The following is a 24,916-nucleotide window of genomic DNA, read 5'->3' as shown; positions in this document are numbered from 1 at the left end:
GTTGAGGGTGTTATTGCAACCTTTGAAATATAAAGGTGTTTTTGAAACAAAGGGTAAAATTCAAGTGTATTTGTTACAATTTAGCTAAAAATGATTAATTTTTTAATTAATTAAAAAATGACATGACAATTTGTGATCGACCACAGTTTCTCACTCAACGATGATAAATTTTAAATTAAATTTAATTTATAGCACTCTTTATTAAGATTTTTTTTCAATGAAATTAATCTATTACTTTGTATACCACTAATATATCATTTTGATAGTATATTATCGATGAATTGTTTTTGTAATACATAATCAATATACATTTCTACTATACATCACTTATAGACATTTATAAGCAATAACGGCCATAGATTATTTCTATATCTATCCATAATAAAGTTGGACATTTGATCCTAAAGATATCATATCCTATCAATAATCATTATAACATTCAATTCCATCAAATTTGTCCTTAGATTAGAGAAAGGTTGTAATTTCTATCTTCATTCCATTTTTACTATTTCTCCCACTAATTTTATTAAAGAGTAAATAATAAAAAAAACTAATTTATGTCACGAGTAAATAATAATAATAATAAAAAAACTAATTTATCAGGAGTAAATTATAAAAAAAAATGATTTTTTTTTTTTTTGGTGTGAAAAGAAAAAAAAAAAGAGAATCCATGTTTCAACTCAGCTGCGATATGCTTGCATGTGACTCGTGAGCCTGAGAAACTACCTGTTCTTGGAAAGAAACTGCTTTTCCAAACCATGGCTTGAAAATTCAGCTCACTCTTCGATTAATGGCGTCAATTAATGCGATCAAAGAGGCGCCAGTCAACCAAATGTCTGTCAAACTTGAAGGTGAGTGTAATTCTAGGGTGTTTCTGCACTTGCTCGGGATCGAATGTTTTCAATTCTAATACAAATTGCGGCTGGAAATTGAACTAATCTAATAGATTATTAGCTAACTAGTTTGGATTTGGGGAGAACTTAATCACTGATAAGAAGTATCATATCGCGTTGTTGGTTTGATCATCCTTAATTTGTCAGTCCTGTCGACATTAACCCTAATATGTATCAGAAAGTTTTATAGAATTAGGAATTTATGATTGGAATAGGAGATAGTTCGATCTGATGTTTGAATAATAAATACGAACAACTCGAGGAAAAAAGAATAGATGGAGAAAATAAACTTTCTTCTATGAACTTTCATGCAATTTCCGATTGTCTTATAGAGAATTTTCATAGCCCGGCTGGTATTTGAAAAATTACAGAGTCAAACAATGGAGGGTAGAACTATACAAACACGAGGATGCAGATAATTCTGGGTGATAGATTAGTAGCGAAGGTCTGTTCACTCTGTTTCCTATTTAACGCATTGCATTGTTCCTTCTATTTTGTTTATTGCATATGATCATCCTTCGTTGATATCTTTAGCACACACATTTACATGTTTCATAAAATCATCAGCACTATACCATTTCGGAAGAAAATGGCAAAAAAATTTTAACTCAAAAACTTCATCTCTGCATGTGGTCTTTCCTGATGTTTGGCGTCAATGTCCTAAATTCCTTGTTACGGCAGCACCATGTATCCTGTGGTGGCATGGCTGCATGGAGGCTTTACAATGACAGCAAGTAATAGTAGGCCAATGCTACTGGCAATGCAATGAGCAAGCCCAAAAGTACCCTGTAACCAAAAGAAAACACCATTTCATTATGTTGTTTAGCTATATAACTTGCGCTTCTCCTTAAACTGCTCAAATGTTGCCATGGCATGTAAAGTTTCTTCGATTTTTTTTATGAATAATGTTGGAAATTAAAATGAAGCAAAGTTCTCTCGTGTGAGCGCATTTAGATACAAGAGATGATCAGTGACGGTTTGAAAATTGACATAGGAGATGAAAATTACAATAGTTACCCTGTGCTTAAAACGTCTGGATGTATGTTATACTCTTTGGAAAAGACAAATGGAACAATTCCTTGAGGAAGTGCTGCCTGTACCAATGAGAAGAAGAAAGAAGAAACAAACATGTCAAACAGAATTGTTAGTCCTGAATGTGGACTTAGTAATGCAAATTACAACAACCTGCACAATTGCCACTCTGAGCAATCTTCCCCTAAGTCCTAGAGCGAGTGAGCATGCTGCCATAAGTGCAGGCCCCATTAAGAATTTCATTCCCATGGCCACCAGTGTCATCTTTGTACCACATGCTATAATGCTAGTCCGCGAACCCATGAAAAGACCTAATAAGTAAGAGTCAGACAACTAGAAGTTACGTTTCTCGTCATTTACTTGTTGGAGCTTCTAGTAATGTTTTCGTTTCATACCTAAGCTGAACATAGCCATACCAAGTCCTCCAGTTGATAGAATGTTTATTGATCTGTCAATAACTTCTGGCAGTTTTACTCCCCACCTGAAATAATGTTAGTTTCATCCCAATACATCTTTAACTTTTTTTGAAGTGAAATCTATCATCTCTAATTTACCTGAATCGTATGCTTGCCCAAATGAGACCCAATATAGTTGCATGAGTATTGGGGTTGATGATGAGCTTCCTAGCGACTGTTAAGAGAATGGACCTGGTTTTGAGACTCCTCCCATTTCTATCTCTTGCCTCCTCAATTTCTTCTTTTGCTCGTCCATCTTGAGTTATATCAATTTCTGCTTTTCAAAAAGACAAACAACATAATTAGAATTAATGAATTGGACAAAATTAGCTTACACATTTTTGTTATGTGAATTCATGTGAGACTATGTTGAGTATTCTTTCTGCCAAAAACAGTAGCCTAAGTATAGCACTCATGACCTACGGATGTAGGAAGAGAATAAAAATTTAGGAAATGAGGAAAAGTAATCAAGAGAAAATTTAGGAGGTTTCCACTCTTGGTCTTACATGGATGAAGGAATGTTATTGAGATTGATAGCATGAATACAACCATTTCTGTTGAGGGAAGTTCTAATGTTATACATGAAGACTTAAACTGGGATGGTTACTGAAGATCATGGCATTGGCATGAATATGACCATTTTTGTTTAGCGAAGTCCTAAGCTTATGCATATAATGACTTATAAAGTTGAGTTGATTTGATTCTCTTTGTTACTATTTTTAAAAAGCAAATTCCAATGCCTACCTGTGGCTTCTGATGCTGGAGCTAAAGAAGCTGCTTTGGTGGTAGTGAACTCAAAGAGAAACAGTAATATGTTGTACCAAAGAATGCTCTGTAAGACAACTATCTGGGCAAGAAGCACATCTGCTTCACTGCCGTACATAGCCTTCAATACTGGTAGTCCAAGAATTAGAGTATTTGGCATGGTTGACAGAGAGAGACCAGTGATAATCCAATTTAAGCCTCCCCGAGAGGTGATTTTAGTGATTGCTCCCAGCAGAACAATAGCTAATATTTTCTGAAGGAAGTCAGCCAATATCAGTTGCAGGTTCATTTTGTAGAGGTTGTTGTCTGAAATGACTTGAAAGGATAACAGTGGGATTGAAAATTTTGCCACAAACTTGTTTATTCCAGAACATTGCTCCGCTGTGAAGAACTTCCACCATTTTACAGAGATGTAAGCTAACATCATGGCTACATACAGAGGGACTGTGGCTGCCACAACATGATAGACATCAGACAACGAAATCATGGTGACCACTGAAAGAAGGATTGAAAATTTTTCGTATTGTCTATAGAAATTCCTTGTTAATAAAGCACTTTCCTCTGCTTTTCTTGATTGCTTTATTAATCAATAAAAGCTCGGGTTTTAAGCCACTGTTCATTGGAAGCCTCTTCAAAAGTTCCAATAATGCCCAGAATGATCTTCACCTCGCTTATTTATAGATGATAATAAGTCTATGTAGATATCTTATAATAGGAGAGGAATTTACAGTTATATTATAATACCCAGTCCAAACTTTAATTGTATTAACTGATAATTAAACTGGATATGCTGTATGAGATTTTTTTAATAAGATTACGAACTAGCCATTTTGTTATACATTTTATGAATCACCTTTTTCTAATCCCTCGTGTGATGGTTAGATATTGATTATAAGTCTTGTGATAATAGTTTGTAACAGCGGGAACTGATTAACTTAGGAAAGTGGGGGTATTCTTGTCACTGTAAGCTAAAAGTAGATTCCAGGATTCTTGTGCTCATGTGCTTTACATTTATCAGTTCTTTAAATAAAGGAGATCTAACTAGGCTGACATGATAACTCCATAACTTCATGCTTTAGTCTTTTACTTCAGTTTGAAACAACATTAAAAAGGAATTTCCATTAGTTTTTTTTTTCCAATTTTGTTTTCCAACTCGTCGACAAAATAAAACATACATTTTATACAAAGCTTTTAGCACCCTCCGTTTCCTACAGTTCAATCTGTGTTTTGTATGTATCTTTCATTTCAACTGTATGCTTAGACTTGTTCTTTCCTTGTTGAAGAATAATGCTTCAAGTAATGACCCAATACATAGTTTTCTTGTATGACTATATTGGGTGAGTATTCTAAATTTCACCTGCAAATGTTTAGGCTTTTGATATATATATATATATATATATATATATATATTTTTTTTTTATCTTGTAACAGTGGGAAGAAGGAATAAAGAACTGAATTGCAAGTGAAGTAATGGCAATAATAGTGGCAGAGTTCAATGCAGTTGTAAGATGGAATTTTTTCCTAAATATGGTCAAAAGTGTGAGAATAATTGTCATGAGAAGGAATTTCCTTTTGGGCAATGCAAAATTTTGCTATACACAGAACCTAATGTCTCTATGGTTTTCTTTACTATAAAGACCTGAAAAAATTGCAAGAAGTCATTGAAGATATCAGAAGATTGATGACATCATCACCTTGCTGCTTTTTAGAAGAATAATGCCAAAACCCTGTAGAGTCTGAAAAGTAGCTCAAGAAATGGAATTTGATCCCTTTTTTTTAATTCATTAGAATTAGATCCTTTTTATTTATTTGTAATAAATCAGAGAGGATTCATTTTTGATAATAGAAATTGCCAACTCATTAGAAAGTCAAGACCATTTCATTCATTGGGAAACATACAGTATGGAGTTAAAAAGTGAGATGATCAAAAGCCAACCAAACAACTTAAATTTGGATGGCTCTGATTTGATTGAAATGTTCAATCTCTTCTTCTAGTGTGATATAGAATTTTTTTTTTCCCTAGTGGCCAAATAGTTGTTCAAATTTTATTCTCCACATTAACTCTGTTATAAGGAATATGTATCATCTCAAATTCTTTATGTTATAAAAATGTTGTGACATAGAATATCTTTTGATAGTGACTTTGCCCATTGGTTTATGAAACACTGTTTGGTATCTGTCTTGGAAGGGTTTATGTTGTCTGCAGCTTGTTCCCACTCGAAAGAAGATTTTTAATTCTTTTGAAACTCAACTAAAGATATTGTTTTTTCATTTTATATTCAAAAGAAAGAAAAATAAAGTGATTTTGTTTTGAAAATATGTGCAAAAAGCCCCTTCATACAATCTCAAGTTTTCACAATTCAAAGAGCAAACCACTTTTATTTTGCACAAAAAAATAAAATAAAATATGTGTTCGCACAAGATTAACACAAATTTTTTGGAGAAACTTGTGATGAAAACACGCGATATTATTTATGTCTTCAACTTCAATTTGGGGACACATGTCAACTTCAATTTAGAGACACATGTCAACTTCAAATTGGTCCCAAGTTCAAATATTTGAGTTTCATCCTTAAATTAGTGAATGATGTGGCAATTTGTAATTGGTCCAAAATTTCTCCTTCCACAAATAACCTTTTTCGAGATTTATGCACATACATTGGTGGATGAATCTCGAAAAAGAAGATGTAATCAAAATACAAGTTATTTGCTCTTGATTTAAACTCCATTTGATGTGCTAGCCAAACTATAAACTTAGTACTAAAATTTGGGATAAAATTTGGAATATAGCCAAATTTTAATTTGAGATTTTGTCTCCAATTTGATTTAGACTGAGGGCAAAAGCTAAACTTGATTTAAAATTGAGATAAAATTTGAAATATAGCCAAATTTTAATTTGAAAGGAATTTTAGATTTTACCTGCAATTTGATTTGGAAATAGGGATAAGAACCTAAATTTGTATGAATTTGAGATAAATTTTGGGAGATGACTAAATTTGAATTTTACATCAATTTGAGACTATCCTTAATTTAATTTGACTTGAGGATAACAATGTGTGTAATTTGAATTTTGGATAAATTTTGGAATATAGTCAAATTTTAATTTGAGATAGATTTGAGATTTTATCCCTAATTTAATTTGGCTTGAGGATAACAATGTGTGTAATTTGAATTTTGGATAAAATTTGAAATATAGCCAAATTTTAATTTGAGATGGATTTGAGATTTTATCCTTAGTTTAATTTGGCTTTGGGCATGGGAGGCCAAATTTTGATGATTTGAATTCGGGGATGAAATTTGAAATATGTCCAAATCTCGTTTGAAGATAAATTTGAGGGAAAAATCTAAATTAAAAAAAATCTTGACAAACATAGGGATGACTCCTTATTTTATTTATCTCACCCTCTTGACACACATAGGGTTGACACACAAATATGTCCAAATCTCGCTTTTATTTATCTCACCAACTCCTTTTTTTTTTTTTTTTTTTTTTTTTTTGTAGCAATGCCCCGATACGTGACCACTGCCTTAACACACATAGGGATGACTCCGGAAAGGTCTAAACAACCCTATTATATCGTCACTTCTTGATCAACATAGGGATGACCTCGAAAAGGTCTAAACAACCCTATTGCATCACTTATTGATCAACATAGGGATGACCTTGGAAAGGTCTATACAACCCTATTACATCACTTCTCGATCAACATAGAGATGACCCCAGAAAGATCTAACAACCCTATTTGATCAACATAGGGCTGGCCATGGAAAGGTCTAAACAACCCTATTACATCACTTCTCGATTAACATAGGGATGACCTAGGAAATGTCCAAACAACCCTATTACATCATCACTTCTTGATCAACATAGGGATGACCCTGGAAAGGTCTAACAACCCTATTTGATCAATATAGGGATGACCCCAGAAACGTCTAAACAACTTTACTACATCGTCACTTCTTGAGCAACATAGGGATGACCCCATAAATGTCTAACAATCCTATTTGATCAACATAGGGATGACCCCGGAAAGATCTAAACAACCCTATTGCATCACTTCATGATCCCTATAATATCATGGTTTGGTTCACATAGGGATGACCCTGAAAAGGCCAAAACAACTTTACTATGCCACTTATTGATTTGACTTTGAAGATGAAGCAGATATGCCATCGAGTTTTGAAGATGAGGCGGATATGACATCGAGCTTTAGAGCAGAGCTGGGTAGATTATACTTAATCTCGCATATGAGGTGGAGTCAGGCAGACCGAACTTAATCTCACATATAAGGGGGAGAGGCAGACTGGACTTGATCCCGTGTATGAGGCACAACCAAGCAAATCAGACTTGATCTCGCAGATGAGGTTGAACATTACAACCTAGACTTAATCTCGCATATGAGGTAGAACCTAGCAAACCAGACTTGATCTCGCATATGAGTGGATCTAGGCAAACCGGACTTGATCTTGCATATGAGGTGGAATCAAGCAGACCAGATATGATCTCACATATGAGGTGGAACCAAGTAGACTGGATGTGATCTCGCATATAAGGCAGAATCGGGCAGATTGGACTTGATGAAGTAAAGTCACACCAAACTTGTCTTTATGCCAGTTTGCATTGGACTTGATTTTCCACCTTCTGCATCGGTCTTGACTTTTCGCCTTTCACGTTAAGCTTGACTTCGCGAATTAAGCATATAGATGGCATCATAAAGCCTCCAAACTTGAGTATGAAGATGGACTATCGACGAATCCTTCGAACTTGAGCTCGACGAAACATCAGAGAATCCTTCTCATTTGAACTTGAAGAAGCATTGACGAATCTTTAACACTTGCTTATTAAGAAAGCTTCGGCAAAATCTCCGAGCTTGCATTTGAACAAGCCTTGATGAAACCTTCAAATTTGAATTTTAGGAAGCATAAATGAAACCTTTGAACTTGATTTTGAAGAACTTATTGTTGGGATTGGTGTCCTAATTCTCTCGTAGTCTCGTTGTTTTATAAAGATACACATTGTTCAATGAATAAAATAAGTGTTGTTTAATTTTGGCATTTACTCATATCCAATAAACAAACCTTCTTGGTTATCTTATGTGAACTTAAGCATGTATATGTGATATACAAGTAGATCATGCCTTAAGTGATAACCTAAATCGGTTTGTAGTATAAAGATTAAGGTAGATACCTAATCATGGTGACACTACAAATATGGCCCGTTTTGTAGAGGTTTGCAAGTGTTGTAAACTACTATAGATGGTAGATCCTGACCATTTGCGTGGAGATGTGGAGCGGGAGTGTCCTATACAAAGAGTTTGTATAAGACATGGACCACGAGAAGACTAGACTCTGTATATAATGCCGTTGATACTAGAGACTTGCATCTCACCTAAACGACCATAGGTGACACGACCTCAATCCTGAGTATTTTGGGAACTTCTGTCTTTGAGGGTGGTCCTTTGATTAGTATGGATGAGAATGACCAGATTGCCAACTCAACATGCCTACCTTTTTGGGGACTTGTCTGATTTGGGAGCTGGAAACTCAATCCACAAGATGGAATTCACTTTTTTTCCGAAGCAGGGATAAGTAGAGAGATTGCTCCCTTAAGGGCTGATTCCGGGGCTTGAACATAGTGGCCACAGCTTCTCTTTGGAAGAGAAGACTCAGTAATTCTTTACTAAAATACTATTTATTATAAATATCAATAACCCATCGTTTTCAATTACGAAAAAAAAATTGGCTATTCCATTAGTTTTAGTTCATGAATTCTACATAGTAGGACTATGATTTATGTTCATTAAAGGAATCAGTGGTACTTAAGGAGACAGATGTAACTACAGGGGCATAACGGTTATTGACCCAACTGTACTTACGAGTGATCTGTGAAGGGCTGTCACACTGTTGATTGGTTAAGATGGATACATAATATATCTGTAGTGAGGAGAGTTCAGTTGTCGGTCTTTAGTGGAGTGCCTGGAAGTTAACGGATGGTAGATCCTGTGATTAAAAAGTTTAGTCAGTTATTCACGTACTGTTGGAGCTTCGAATCTACAGGTCCATGAGGTCCCCTTGGTAGCTTGGATTCTATTGAGGATCAGTTCTTGGTGTTGATTTGAAATGTTCAAATTGACAAAAGGTATTTTGATTATATATGATATAATCGGTATGATGTATAAGATACATCTAGTGGAGGATTGATGTAAATGAGATTTACATTAAGTACCATGGAATAGGAAAAAAACTATAGTTTATATGTTTCATGAGATGAAATATTTAAACTATATATTATAAATATAGTATGATAAGTTGGTTATCATTTATGTTTATAACAATATTAATTGTTAGATAATTAATACTTTTTCTTTTAAATAACCAAAGTAGTAAGTGATTATTGGATCATGGTAACCGTGAGTTTAAAAGGAAGTGGTTTCCTATTTTGAAAAAAAAAGTTTTACAAAAGATTGAAAAGAATTTTGAGTTTTCTCTCTAGCGAAAATAAACTCACGGAAGTCATCAAGTAAATACAGATTTACTAAACGATGGTTGGGCGACCTAAACGATCATGCAGTATTTACTAAAGGATCGCATAGCTTTGCTAGACGATCGCTGGCCCAAGGTACATGATCGTGTAGAGTCTGTACGCGACAAACCAAGCTAAACGATAGAGCTAAACGATCGCATAGCTTTTGCTAGACGATCGCATAACTTTATCTAAACGATTGGGCATCAACCTATACGATAGGTCTCCAACTTCTCCCACTTGCCCAATCGTGTACGCGATCGTTGTTTCCTCCGTTTGTCTACCTCATACCAAGTCCGAACAGAGCTCACCCTCTGGATTCTCACACTGAGAATACCAAGGTCGCCTTGTTGGTGGTGTCAGACTCAACTCGACACCATCGAGGTTTTTTTAAGGCCATTCATGGTGTTGTGGAGGTCGTTCATGTCGCTAAGGACGAGCGTGGTATTCGTACTGTTGTGGAGGAGTTCGTGACCGAGGAGATCGTTGAGGATGAGCGTGAAGTGTTCGTGCTATGTTCGTGCAGTGTTGCGGTCATGTAGATCGAGCCCTCGTGGTAGCTGTTGTTCAATCAGAGTTGCGCATCGGAGCGTGGAGACGCTTCTGCCGATGTTCATATAGAGTTTGATCTTTGTTCTTCTGTATTGTTCATGCTATAATTTTTCTATATAATTGTATAATCATTTGTTTTGAAGTCGACTGTAAATGTATTGTTGATTCATGATTGTAATTTGGAATAAGTCTCTTTCGTTGCTCACAAAAATCATCGATTCTAATTTCCTTCAATTGGTATCAGAGCTAGGTTCTCTAATATTCCAAATTACAAATCTGAATCAAACGTTTTTTACAGTCGCGGTGGGTTTCTGCATTTGTGGTTAACAGTTTTCTGCATTTGTGTACGAAATTGATGAACGTTTCGGGTTTAATCTGCCTTTTTTTGTTAAAGCTTTCAGTATTACAAAGTTTTAATTGTAAGGGCCCCTGTATTTTTGGGCGAAATTAACTTTGCCATCGAGTCTGTAATTCGAAAAGTTCGAGTTCGTCGAGTCGTTCGTGATAAAGCTTCGGCGCATGGCGATGTAGTTCTCAATGAAGAAGAAGATCAAGCGTTGATCGGATCGTGTAGCCCCAAGGCAAACTATCGTAGGGATTTTACTAAGCGATCGTTTAGATTTTTTGTTCTAGACGATCGTATAGTATTTTATAATCGATCGCTTAGCTAATGCTAAGCGATGAGGTAAATCGTTTACCATATCGCGTGGTGTTGGTTGCACGATCGCGTAGGCACTGGAGGTAGGCAATCAAAATGGGAGCATGCGATACTCGTTGTTTAGTAGAAGGCGCGCGCTAGACGATCGTTTAGTTAGCAAGCTTCATCGCTTAGTTACTACCTATGCGATCGCGCATATGTGATACAGAGACGTTAGCTAAGCGATCGCTTAGGCGATGGTGCTTCGTGGCATCGTAGTCGCTTAGACTATCGCGGAAGGCGGGCGTTGTGCGGAGTGCGCTAAGCGATCGTGTACTTCAGGCTTCATCGCTTAGTAAAAGTACACGATCATGTAGTAATAACTAAACGATCGTTTGGATTTTTCTAGACGATCGTATAGTAATGTTAAATGATTGTTTAACTCTAGGAGCATTGGTAAGCGATAGAGCAAAAAGTTTGTTTTATCGTGTAGACGATCGTGGGGTGCTTAGTACACGATGGATGGTTGGAGAAGCGATGCTTTGCCGAGCGATTCAAGACCCGGTTCGCCTGTTTGAACCGGAGACTCCTTGTTTTTGTAATAGTTAGCTTTTCTTTTATGTTTTAAGGCAATTTTACTCGGTTCATCAACTTTGATTGCTTATACATGTGATGTATGGTACTTATATGTCGAAGTGTTTGTCATATAGTTAAAAAACCACCTTAGGTTGTGCAATTATTGATGCATCATATATTATAAATGTTATAATCTTGCATGAAGAAATTACTTGAAAGCATGCGCATGCATCATGAAATATAAGAGTTATATTTTGCATGTATCGAGCATTATCATGCATCATCCTTTTATTATAAGCGTTATAGTCTAAGGGTGAATGGAAGCATGTTTTACTTGTTTCATATCTGTTTTGTATAAGTGTTATATAAAAGAAGTAGCAGTGAATGGACAATGCATTGAGCATGACACTTAGGCCGTTTATAAGTGTTACGAATGCCTTGCATGTGTTAGCTTCGCATTGTGGTTGTTTCCATTTATAAGTGTTATAAAGGAAATTAAACCTAAAATCAATAATTTAGAGTTGCATGCAGACTTATGGTTAACTCAAGTTTTTTTAAAAGGGTTTTAAAATTGGATTGAGATAAACCTAAGTTCAAATGGTTCTAAAGAGTTTAGTAACCTAGATTAATCTTTTAAATTTAGTTTAATAGAATTAAATTGGTTGGAATAAAAGATTAAATTTGTTGTAAATCTATCTATAAGGGACCTTTTGTCTAAGGCAGGTTCTGGCTAGGCTGGGGTTCTTAAGTTGACGGAAACGTAACACCCCTACCTGGGAACCTACCTAGAAAGGTGAATTAGATAGATTTTCAACAAGCATGCGACGTTTTGGTCAAAAACTCCATTAAAGAGTTTAATGGATGATGATCAAAAGTTGTTCAACTATCCAAGGTAAATGTTACTTTTGGGAAAACCTAAAAGTCGCTTAGTTAAAATCCTTAGCCGTATTTTTTCTAAGTAAACTAAACCCTAGGTTATAAAATACTCAGTGGGAGGAGGAGGCTTATCAGATATATCTATGATTCCACTCACGTTTCTCCCTGTATGTTCACACCGTGAGATTCATGTTTGGCCTCGAGATGCCCCAAGATGCATCCCCCTTCGGATGGTGTTTGCATGAGTCAATATCAAGGTGGACGGAGAGAGTATTTATAATAAGTGGGTGAAGGGTGTGTGCCAATACGTCCTATGGTCTTTGTCATTGATTCACACTGTGAGATAATTCTGTATGCCCTCGTGTCACCTTCGATGCGGCCCCCTTCGGATGGGTTTTGTGTAGTTGGTCAATATCAAAGTGAACTCCAAAAATGGATAGGGTCGCTTTAGGTTTTGCCCAATCCGAATTTTTTCCCTTTGGATTGGCCTTTTGGGACGGACCTCTAGGGCTTAAAATGGCCGGTCACACTTACGGGAGATTATTAAGTAAGTTAATGATTTATTGGCCAAATCAATCATGGCTTGTTGTTATAGGAACAAGAGTTGTTCTGGTATTAATGACTGATTGAGATCTTCTCAATTCAAATGAGGGATAACCGACCTCCCTTCGACGACTTTTGTCCTAAACCTTTGAAGCGTCATTGCAAAACTAGATGTCACACGGGGTTCATGTTAGTTTTGCTAAAACCTTATTGGATGTTGTTTTGTTTTACAACGGGTATTTGCTTAAAACCTAACGTAGGTCAATGTGTTTTTCTTTTCAGCAACTCGTTTGTATTTCCGTTTAAAGATTTTAAAAATGACTGATTTATTACAGTGGAAAGAATTGTGTGAAGCGAATTTCGTGGCAAACGACCTCTATCCCACTACTCTCCAAAAGAGGAGACAAGACAGTAAATATGATTTATTGATCTTGAAGACATGTCTGGTAGAGAATGATGATTATGCTTGGATCCTTGATTCAGGTGCTATCAATCATGCCAGTTCCTCTTACCAAGGATTTAGTTCCTGGCAAACGTTGCCACAGGGAGAGATGACTCTTCGAGTCGGTAATGGTGAGGTTGTTTCAGCTGTTGCTGTAGGCAAGCTAAAATTATTTGTTGACAAGAAACGTTATCTGTTACTAAATAATGTTTTTGTAGTTCCTCATATTAAGAGGAACTTAATCTCGGTTTCTTGTCTCATTGAACAAGGCTATACCGTCTTCTTTTCTGAGAATAAAGTGTTTATTTTCAAGAATGGAATGGAGATTGGTTATGGCTCAATGGAAAGGCCGTTAGTCATAAAAGCCTTGTTTAACACTGAAATCTTTAGTACGACAACAACAGCTAAAAGACTAAAGGTTTCTCTAAAGGAAAACACTCATCTTTGGCATCTAAGGTTAGGTCACATCAACCTCAATAGGATTGAGAAGTTAGTGAAAAATGGATTTGTAAAGAGTTTAGAAGAAAACTCCTTGTCGGTATGTGAATCATGCCTCGAAGGTAAGATGACCAAACGACCTTTTACTGGAAAAAGTTACAGAGCCAAGGAAGCCTTGGAGCTTGTACATTTAGACCTCTATGGTTCGATGAATGTTAGAGCTCGAGGTGGGTATGAATATTTCATCTCTTTCATAGATGATTATTCAAGGTCTAGGTATCTCTTTCTAATGCGACCTAAGTCTGAAGCCCTTAACAAGTTCAAGGAGTATAAGGCTGAAGTTGAAAACTTGTTAGGTAAGAAGATAAAAACACTACGATCTGATCGTGGTGGAGAGTATATGGACCTCTAATTCCAGAACTATATGATAGAACATGGGATTGCGTCTCAACTCTCGGCCCCAGGTACACCTCAGCAAAATGGTGTATCTGAAAGGAGAAACAGGACCTTGTTGGACATGGTTCGGTCTATGATGAGTTATGCTCATCTTCCAGACTCGTTTTGGGGTTATACAATGCAGACTGCATGTTATATCCTGGACACCGTTCCCTCGAAAAGTGTTTCTGAAACACCTTTTGAGTTATGGAGAGGCCGTAAAGGTAGTTTACGCCACTTTAAGATTTAAAGCTGTTCGGCACATGTGCTAGTGGCTAACCCAAAGAAGTTGGAACTGCGTTCGAAGGTTTGCCTCTTTGTGGGTTACCCTAAGGAAACGAGAGGAGGATACTTCTATGATCCAAGTGAGAACAAAGTGTTTGTTTCCACTAATGCTATCTTCTTGAAAGAAGATCACAAGAGGGATCATAAGCCACAAAGTAAGCTCGTTTTACGTGAGATCTTTAGTGAGACTGAGACTGCTGAGGGTTCAACAAGAGTTGTTGAACAGGCCGACAAATCAACAATAGTTGTTGAGGTCGGGACGTCTAGTCAACCAGCTCAAGAGTTGAGACTGCCTCGACGTAGTGGGAGGGATATGAACCCACCAAATCACTACATGGGTTTAAATGAAGCCCAAAACGTCATTACGAATGATGGAGTCGAGGATCCATTGTCTTTTAAGAAAGCAATGGAGGATGTTGACAAAGATGAATGGGTTAAGGCCATGAACCAGGAAATGAAGTCTATGTACTTCAATAATGTCTGGGAGCTTGTTGATCCACCTGATGGGGTCAAACTTATTGGGTGCAAGTGGATCTATAAGCAAAAGAGAGGTATAGATGGAAATGTGCAAACCTTTAAGGCTAGACTCGTGGCAAAGGGTTATACCCAGGTTGAGGGAGTTGACTATGAGGAAACTTTCTCACCTGTTGTCATGCTTTAGTCTATCAGGATACTTCTATCCATAGTCACATTTTATGATTATCAAATAAGGAAAATAGACGTCAAGACTATCTTTCTGAATGGTAATCTTGAGGAGACCATCTATATGACTCAACCAGAGGGGTTCGTAGTTCCAGATCAAGAGCAAAGAGTTTACAAGCTTAATAGGTCCATTTATGGGCTGAAACAAGCATCTCGATCTTGGAACATCAGATTTGACATTGCTGTCAAGTCGTTTGGCTTTGACCAGAACGTTGATGAGCCTTATGTTTACAAGAAGATCATTAACAGCTCAGTAGCTTTCCTGGTACTGTATGTGGATGATATCCTATTCATTAGGAATGATGTAGGATATCTGACTGACATTAAGAGTTGACTAGCTGCCCAGTTCCAAATGAAAGATTTGGGTGAGACCAATATGTTCTCGGGATCTAGATCATTCAAGATCGGAAGAACAAATGGTTAGCCCTATCTCAGGCATCGTACATTGATTAAATATTGATCAGGTACAGAATGCAGGATTCCAAGAGGGGTTTGTTACCTTTTAGGCATAGAATCATTTTGTCTAAGGATTAATGTCCTAAGACACCTCAAGAAGTTGAGGAGATGAGACGGATTCCCTATGTTTCTGCTGTAGGAAGCTTGTTGTATGCAATATTATGTGCAAGACCCGACATTTACTATGCAGTAGGGATTGTCAGTCGATATCAGTCCAATCTAGGATTTGATCACTAGATGGCGGTCAAGACGATCCTCAAGTATCTTCAGAGAACGAGGGACTACATGCTTGTGTATAGAGATAAAGATCTGATCCTTACAGGATACACGGACTCTAACTTTCAGACCGATCGAGATTCTCGCAAATCAACATTGGGGTCAGTGTTTACTCTGAATGGAAGGGCTTTATTTTGGCGAAGCATCAAGCAAGGATGCATCGTGAACTCCACTATGGAAGCCGAATACGTAGCAGCTTGGGAAACAGCTAAAGAGGCTGTTTAGCTGAGGAAGTTCCTTACAGAATTGGAAGTTGTTCCAAATATGGATTTGTCTATCACTATTTATTGTGATAACAGCGGGGCTGTGGCAAATTCGAAGGAGCCTCAGAGTCATCGTCGAGATAAGCACATAGAACGAAAATATCACCTGATCAGGGAGATTGTGCGTCGCGGTGATGTGCTAGTTGAGCAGATCGCATCGGAGCACAATGTTGCTGAACCTAAAGGCCTTCATGGCTAAAGTGTTCGAGGGTCACCTGGAGAGTCTGGGTCTACGGGACATGCGACATCTTGTCTAGGGCAAGTGGGAGATGATACTAGGGTATGCCCTAGTTTATTATATATTGTACATTAGTCTCCCGAGTCATTAGAACAAGTGGGAGATTGTTGGGATTGGTGTCCTAATTCTCCCGGAGACTCGTTGTTTTGTAAAGATACACATTGTTCAATGAATAAAATAAGTGTTATTTAATTCTGGCATTTACTCATATCCAAAAAACAAAACTCCTTGATTATCTTATGTGAACTTAAGCATGTATATGTGATATACAAGTGGATCATGTCTTAAGTGATAATTTAAACCGGTCTGTAGTATAAGGATTAAGGTGGGATACCTGATCCTGGTGACACTACGAATACGACCCGCTTTGTAGAAGTTTGCAAGTGTTTTAAACTATTATAGATGGTAGATTCTGACCATTCGTGTGGAGACATAGAGCGGGGGTGTCCCATACAAAGAGTTTGTATAAGACATGGACCACGAGATGACTAGACTCTATATATAATGCCATTGATACTAGAGACTTGCATCTTACCTAAACGACCATAGGTGACACGACCTCAATCCTGAGTATTTTGGCAACTCCTGCCTTTGAGGGCGGTCCTTTGATTAGTATGGGTGAGAGTGGCCAGATTGCCAACTCAACATGCTTACCTTTTTGGGGACTTGTCTGATCTGGAAGCTAGGAACTCAATCCACAAGATGAAATTTACTTCTTTCCCAAAGCAGGGATAAGTAGAGAGATTACTCCCTTAAGGGCTGATTCCGGGGCTTGAACATAGTGGCCACAACTTCTCTTTCTAGAGGACTCAGCCATAGTAGGACTATGATTTATGTTCATTAGAGGAATCAGTGGTACTTAAGGAGACAGATGTAACTTTAGGGACATAACGGTTATTGGTCCAGCTGTACTTACGAGCGATCTGTGAAGGGCTGTCGCACTGTTGATTGGTTAAGATGGACACATAATATATCTGTAGTGAGAAGAGTTCAGTTTTCGGTCTTTAGTGGAGTGAGTGGAAGTTAACGGAAGGTGGATCCCGTGACTAAAGAGTTTAGTCAGTTATTCACGTACCGTTGGAGCTTCGGATCTATAGGTTCATGAGGTCCCCTTGGTAGTTTGGATTCTGTTAAGGATCAGTTCTTGGTGTTGATTTGAAATGTTCAAATTGACAAAAGGTATTTTGATTATATATGATATAATCGGTATGATGCATAAGATATATATAGTGGAGGATTGATGTAAATAAGATTTACATTAAGTACCATGGAATAGGAAAAGAACTATGGTTTATATGTTTCATGAGATGAAATACTTAAACTATAGGTTATAAATATAGTATGATAAGTTGGTTATCATTTATGTTTATAATAATATTAATCGTTAGATAATTAATACTTTTTCTTTTAAATAACCAAAGTAGTGGGTGGTTATTAGTCATGGTAACCGTGAGTTTAAAAGGAAGTGGTTTCCTATTTTGAAAAAAAAAAAGAAGTCTTACAAAAGGTTGAAAAGAATTTTGAGTTCTCTCTGGCGAAAATAAACTCATGGAAGTTGTCAAGTAAATACAGATTTACTAAACAACGATTGGGCGACCTAAACGATCGTGCAGGTACGAGCTAAACGATCGTGCAATATTTACTAAAGGATCGCATAGCTTTGCTAGACAATCGCTGGCCCAAGGTACACAATCGTGTAGAGTTTGTACGCGACAGACCAAGTTAAACGATAGAGATAAATGATCGCATAGCTTTTGCTAGATGATCGCATATCTTTATCTAAACGATTGGGCATCGACCTATACAATAGGTCTCTGACTTCTCCCACTTGCCCAATCGTATACGTGATCGTTGTTTCCTCCGTTTTTCTGCCTCATATCAAGTCCGAACAGAGCCCACCCTCTGGATTCTCATACTGAGAATACCAAGGTCGCCTTGTTGGTGGTGTCAAAATCAACTCGACACATCGAGGTTTTATGGAGGCCATTCGTGGTGTTGTGGAGGTCGTTCGTGTCGCTGAGGATGAACGCGGTGTTCGTACTGTTGCGGAGGAGTTCGTGACTAAGGAGATCATTAAGGACGAGTGCGAAGTTTTCGTGCGGTGTTGCAGTCGTGTAGATCGAGCGCTCGTGGTAGCTGTTGTTCGACCAGATTTGCACATCGGAGCGTGGAAACACTTCTGCCGATGTTCGTATAGAGTTTGATCTCTGTTCTTCTGTATTGTTCATGTTGTAATTTTTCTGTATAATTGTATAACCGTTTGTTTTGAAGTCGACTGTAAATGTATTGTTGATTCATGATTGTAATTTGGAATAAGTCTGCTTCTGCTGCTCACGAAAATCATCGATTCCGATTTCCTTCACTTATAAACTTGAAGATGAAGCGTTGATCTTTAGTTAAACAATGCTCTTATAAGCATTTAACTTGTAATGTCTTGCTTCTAGTGTTGTGCTTCTTTGATTTGTTGGGTTGCCCCCTCTCCCCCCCCAATAAGAATGAACATCTTCGATTTATTGAATTGCGTTTATTAGGGTTGTCCTCAATTCTTAGTGACATTCTTTAATACAGATGAACACCATCAATTTGTTAACGTTACACTTTAGATGGTGGTGACTTTTTCCTTGGACTGAACTTAAACTTCTTTAAGTTCTCTACGTACCAAAGAAATGGATTAAGCCATGACATGGTTCAATTGATTTTTTTTTACTGGACTGAACTTGAAGTTTTCTTCAAGATGCCAACTTACCCTTTATAATGAATATCGATCAAGTCATAACATAGTTCAAAAGATTTTTTTTTTGGGTTGTTCACCTTTTAAGTGTTGGGTTTTATATCCTAAAACTCATGGTATGTAAACAATAGAACTTATTCTGGAAACTCAATAAGGTGTTATTGAATAGATGTTTTGCTTAATAGAAATCCAATAAACCAGAAAGTCCTTTGACTATTGGATGAGTACTTGAACTTTATGTGGAGATATAAAGGTGGATCAGGTTTGAGTAAATAGTCAAAATGATCTATAGTATATGAATAAGGTTGGGTACTTTATTATGGTAATACTTCCTACGACCTGCTCTATAGTTATTACAAGGAGTTGTAAAATGCTACAAACGAAACGATCCTAATTCGTTCATGTTGGGACATGAGAAGTGGGAGTGTCCTTGTGTAAAAGGGTTTGTACAAGATCGGACTACGAAATTAGTCACTTTTACTCTATAACGTTGTTTACTGTTTAAAACTGACTATTTCAAAGCGATGACTTAGGTAACTTGACCTTAATCCTGAGCTAACTATGAACTCCTATTTATTTGGAATTATCCTAAGATTTGCATAGGTGAGAATTGGCTTAACAGCGCCGGTTCAATAAACTTCCCATTTCAGGGGTAAGACTGGATAGATAGCTGGGGATATAGGGTACAAGACGGAATTCACTCTTACCCGCTTTAGGGATAGTAGAGAGGTTGTTCCCTTAAGTGCTGATTCTGGGTCTTGAACAAAGGGCCCCGTCCTCTCATTGGCTCGAGAGGGACTCGGTTTTGTTGATTGGATCACAAAACAATTGTTCGTTATGGGATCAGTGGGGACTTAAGAATAAGAGGTAATTTCGGGAGTAAAATAGAGATTTGACCAAATCGTTATTATGAACAACCTGTGAAGGGTTGACTTACTAATCATGGTTATATCGAGTGGACATAATATATCTACAGTGAGGGGAGTTCAACTATGGGCTTTAATGGAGTGACCCATTAGTTAACGAATGGGGGTTAGATCGATCTAATGAGTTTAGTCGATTAATTTCGGATCATTGAAGCCCATGATCTATAGGTTCACGAGGTCCCCCTACTAGCTTGGTAATGGATTAGCTCTAGAGTAACGTGATAAGTTAATTTGAAACGTTCAAATTAGAATCAAACGGAATTGGAGAATATATATTTAAATATGATTTGAATATATGAAGATGAATTGTGTAAAAATTAATTTAATATTGGATATTAAATTAATTAGAATTATTTAAATTGTTTAAATAATTAATTATTTATTAATTTTATTAGAAAATTAATTTGTGAAATTAATTTGTAAAATTAATAAATTTTGATTTTAAAAATAAAATATGATTTTAAAATCAAAATTAGATTTTGAAAATAGAAAAACACAAAAAATAAAAAATTAGATTTTTCATCTTCATCTTCAAAGTAGCTCACTAAAAACCCATTATCTTCAACCTTCAATTACTCCAAGCATGAGCTGCATCCCATGCAATAAATTTCTTTGCATGATAGTCTGTAATATATTGAAGAGATTGGAGTGAAGTTGAGTTGGTTGCAACCGATTGAATTTTTCTGAAAATTTTGGTTAAAAGAAGGTGTTTTTCATTGGGTAGCTACAATGAGCTTTCTCCAAATTTTCTTTGATTCCAGCTTAGTTTGAATCTCACAACTCAATCTAGAGCACTAAGAGAATAGTAGGAAAGATCTTGTGGTGGTCTACACAAAGATTTGGAGGAATTTGTAGCTGAAAATCAAGATTTCAACGGTTCTTCAAAGGTACGTTTTTGAAACCCATTAAATTCTGTTTAAGCATGTTTTTGTTTTTGCCAAAATTAATCAATTAGAGTGCTTATCGATCCTCGTCGCTTCTGCTGCATGCTGGGACCTCTCATCTATCCAATCTTATTCCCAAAATGGGAGGCTTATTGAGCAGTGCAGTTGGACCACTCTTACCTATGCAGATCAAAAGATAATCCCAAATAAACGAGAGTTCATAGTTAGCTCAGGATTAAGATCGAGTTACCTTAGGTCATTGAGTTTGAGATAGTTATTTTTAACAGTAAACGGTTGTTATAAAGAAAAGTGACTATTTCGAGGTTTTGGTCTTATGCAAACTTATTGCACATGATGCCCCCACTCACATGTCTCCACATGAATGATTTTTGGATCACATCATTTGTACCAGTATACAAAATGGGCCGCATCCAAAAGTGTCACCAGGATGAGGTACCCAATCTCATCCATATACTTATAGACCAGTTTGGCTACATACTAAAACTTGATCCTCTCTTATGTCGCCACATAAAGTTAAAGTATTCATGTTATAGCCATAGATTTTTTTATTGGATTTTCATAAAAGGATGTAATATCAATAGTAATTTATTGAATAAAATACTCAACAACATTTTTATTGATAAATAGAATATATTAACAACATTTACGAACTGCGAGTTTAGGATATTCTCAACACAAAGCGCAGTCTGATGCGATTGAAGGCTGAGGTTCTTTTATCCTTGCCTTCATTTTCTTCTGCATCATCGACTTCTTCTACAGTTACATGATTGTTGTCAACCACCTTTTCCTTCGCCATTCTAGTTATGTGAACTGGCTTTACGACTTATATCCAAGTCCCTTCTTCGATGCAGGTATAACACGCCCTTCCTACAAAAGATTCTTTTGGGTCGAAGAAAGCTCGGGTCGCTCATAAATGTTCAAACAGTTAAATTCCGTGTGAGTTATAAAGTCATACCCTGATTTTGCCAACAATTTGTAAGCTTTAGGATCGAATCCGTCTTTTGGTCGTGTTTCGGGCATATTTACCTTTGTCAAGTCTCCCTTAGGTTCATGGATTTCTTGCTTCGTTATCGACGTGAGTGGTGTAACAAAACTTTCTTTTAAGATTTCAATATCTCTGATCTCCAAGCCTTTTGAGCACTCTGTAAAAAGTGACTCACTCTTCTTGTGCCTCAACAAAGGACACAGCACAAGATCGGAGGATTTGAAGCCTTTTTATCTTTTAAAATCGGTGTCTTTGTAACTTTGATGGATGCCTCCCCCCTTTCGAGGTAAAGGCTCCTGCCTTGTTGTCTGTTTCCTTCCCTGCATCTGCTTATGATTTTGACTTGGATTCACCTTCATCCTTTATTAATGGAGTCTCCACAGGAATTACCTCACCAACACCCTCACTCTTTAAATAAAACTTCTAATCTGTGAAGTGAGACTCAGCTTCTGAAAATGTATTAAAGTCTACTTCAACTTTCTTAATCCCGTCTTGATAGAACTTGAAACATTGATGCAGTGTTAATGTTATCACCCCATTTCCATGAATCCAAGGACGTTCCAACAATAACTTATATGTGGTCTTCGAGTCTATGACATGACACAACGACTCGGCCTTCAGGTCACAAATGAGGAGTTCTAAGCGTATCATACCAATCGCCCTTTGGCTGCCTTGGTTGAAACCTTGGATTACCAACTTACTTTTTGTCTATTCTTCCATGAGGATGCCCAGTTGCTTCATAGTCGTCTTAGGCATTATATTGACAGCTGATCCATTGTTGATGAAAATTCGCCCAACTTTTTATTCTTAAACATATCTCGAGACGTATAAAGGCCTATTATGTAGCTTTGATCCCAACAGTAGATCCTCATCTGAGAAACCTATGGACGTACTACAAGAGGCATACACGCGCATCATAGAGGTCGACACACTAAATGTGTTGGACTCTAACAACGTGTCGATAAGAGCCGTCTTAGTTGCTTGAGAGAGTGACAACAGGTCATTTATGCTGAACGATAGTAAGTCGTTTGATTCTTCCATCACTTTTGATAAACTTAGAGGAGTATCCTCTTCTCTTAACATGCTGATGGCATTACATGTAACAACCTCTAGTGCTTTCCTCGGACAACGACCATGGAAGTTCTTCGGTAGAAAATCTGCTAATGTCCCTTATCGCCTGGGTTGAGGGAAGTCTTCATCTTCCTCATTAACAAGCCTAGGCTTTCAAGGCTTCATTTTTTCCTTTCCTTTTATGAGTCTTGTTCCCTCTTCTATAATTCCGAGAAGAGCATGAATATTTTTGGGTGAAACTCAACTTTCTCTTCTTTCAATGCATTACGAGAATCCATCCCTCATCATTGTCATCGTCAACATGTTCTTCTTTATTTTGAAAATATCTCATTTGCACCACATGCTAAAACCAAATGACTACGGTTCAAAGGTCCCGAACTGGACTAAACTCTCCTTTTCGTCATAACACATATATGATGTTGGAGCACTCGGACTTACTGCCACTGCGACATTATTTGTTTGAGCAACCTCGTCCAGATCCAGCTTAATTTTTTTATCATGAGCCAACCTTAGAATTAGCTTCTTCAACACAAAACATTTTTCAACTAGGTGGCTAATGATCCTGTGGTACTTGCAGTATTTAGAATTGTCCATTTTTTTGGCTTACTCTGGTTGTTTGCATTTCGGTAGCTGAATAAGCCGCTTGTCTAGCAGTTGCTCAAGCATATCTGCAACATCGAAGTCAGGAAACAGATAAACTTTTTCTTGCTTATCCTTCAAAGTTAGGCGACGTCTTTCGCCTCGATCGTCTTTTTTCTCAATTTTCTTCTCTTTTCCTTTCGAAGCAAATTTCAGTGCGGTCGTATTAACGACCATTGATTCCTTCGTGGCACTTTTCACAATCTTTTCAGCGTTCTTTATCTCTTTCTTGTCTTTCTTCATCTTAGGGATCAGGAAATCTTTCGTCCCCCTATTGGTGATGCTCAACTTCATATCATCAACACGAGTTACCAATTCTTCAAACGTATGGGCTTTTATTCCCTGCAAAATATAAAGAAGTCTCTAGTACGTACCTTGGGTGTGCATTTCTACCGCAAACAGTAGGGTGAGTCGGTCTTTGCAGTCTAAGCTCAAATCTCTCCATCGGTTGATGTAATCGATGATCGGCTCTTCTTTCCATTTTTTGGCGTCTGTCAACTCAATCATACCGACAGTGCGTCTGGTGCTGTATAAGTGATTCAGGAACTTTTTTTCCAGCTGTTCCCAACCATTGATCACCTCAGACTCTAGATCAGTGTACTAGTCAAAAGCATTTCCTTTCAGGGTTCTGACAAATTGTTTGACCAACAGATCTCCTCTGGTTCTCGTGTTCTCACACGTTTTGACAAAATGGGCAATGTGTTATTTTGGGTTACCTTTTCCATCAAATTGTTGAAACTTCTCGGGTTGGTACCCAACAAACATCCTCAAGTTATCGATCTCTAGTTGCACGACTTAGAATACATAAAGGAGGTTTGAGACGGGTCTCCATACTGAGCCCTTATGGAAGTCATGATCATATTTTGCAACTGTTGGACTGATAGAGAAGCAACGAAGTTTGATTGATGCGATTGAGCTTCTTGTAACACGGTGTTCCCTTTATCATTTTCCCTAATAGCAGGGGTTTGACTTGAATCAACGGTTTCACAAGCCTGCACCTGTTCTCTTAAGGAAATAATCTCATGATATCGTTCCTCAACAACTTTCATTAGAAAATTTATCTTTCTTTCCATTTTCACCATGGCTGCCTCGACCGCCACGTCTGCCATCATTACAGACATTACATCCGGATGTGATTCCCTCTTCAACTTGCTGGAGGTAGAAATAGAGTTTTCAAACAAGAAATTTTTCTTGATGAATACCCCGCCTTTATGAAACTCTATCATCTGTTTTAGAATGTTATGCGCGATGATGGAGCTCTACTCTTATCCC

General features: G+C 37.2%; 1 protein-coding gene and 1 long non-coding RNA gene across 4 annotated transcripts; one reads left to right on the top strand and one right to left on the bottom strand.

Annotated features, from left to right (window-relative positions):
* Positions 1–645: 645 nt before the first annotated feature.
* Positions 646–5,017, top strand: LOC120090974 (uncharacterized). 3 transcript variants are annotated; one of them, XR_016524573.1, is made up of 3 exons: positions 646–851; positions 1,265–1,338; positions 3,108–3,984. It is a non-coding gene; the product is annotated as an uncharacterized LOC120090974 (long non-coding RNA). The 3 variants fall into 3 exon arrangements; XR_005485625.2 differs by lacking the exon at positions 3,108–3,984 and adding an exon at positions 1,575–1,823; XR_016524574.1 differs by lacking the exon at positions 3,108–3,984 and adding an exon at positions 4,577–5,017 and having other exon boundaries at positions 678–851.
* On the bottom strand, positions 1,184–3,632 carry PIN8 (Auxin efflux carrier family protein). The gene is made up of 6 exons (XM_039048715.2): positions 3,125–3,632; positions 2,480–2,654; positions 2,321–2,406; positions 2,079–2,236; positions 1,911–1,987; positions 1,184–1,679 (listed from the first exon to the last, which is right to left on the bottom strand). Exons 1-6 carry the CDS (start codon positions 3,630–3,632, stop codon positions 1,613–1,615), a joined length of 1,071 nt encoding a protein of 356 aa, XP_038904643.1. The 3' UTR covers positions 1,184–1,612.
* Positions 5,018–24,916: the final 19,899 nt, after the last annotated feature.

Source organism: Benincasa hispida, chromosome 11 (genome assembly GCF_027475165.1).
Source record: "Benincasa hispida cultivar pf3 chromosome 11, pf3_genome.v1.1, whole genome shotgun sequence".
Lineage (NCBI taxonomy): Eukaryota > Viridiplantae > Streptophyta > Magnoliopsida > Cucurbitales > Cucurbitaceae > Benincasa > Benincasa hispida.
Note: the sequence above shows the minus strand (reverse complement) of the source record. Positions and strands in the feature narration are given on the sequence as shown.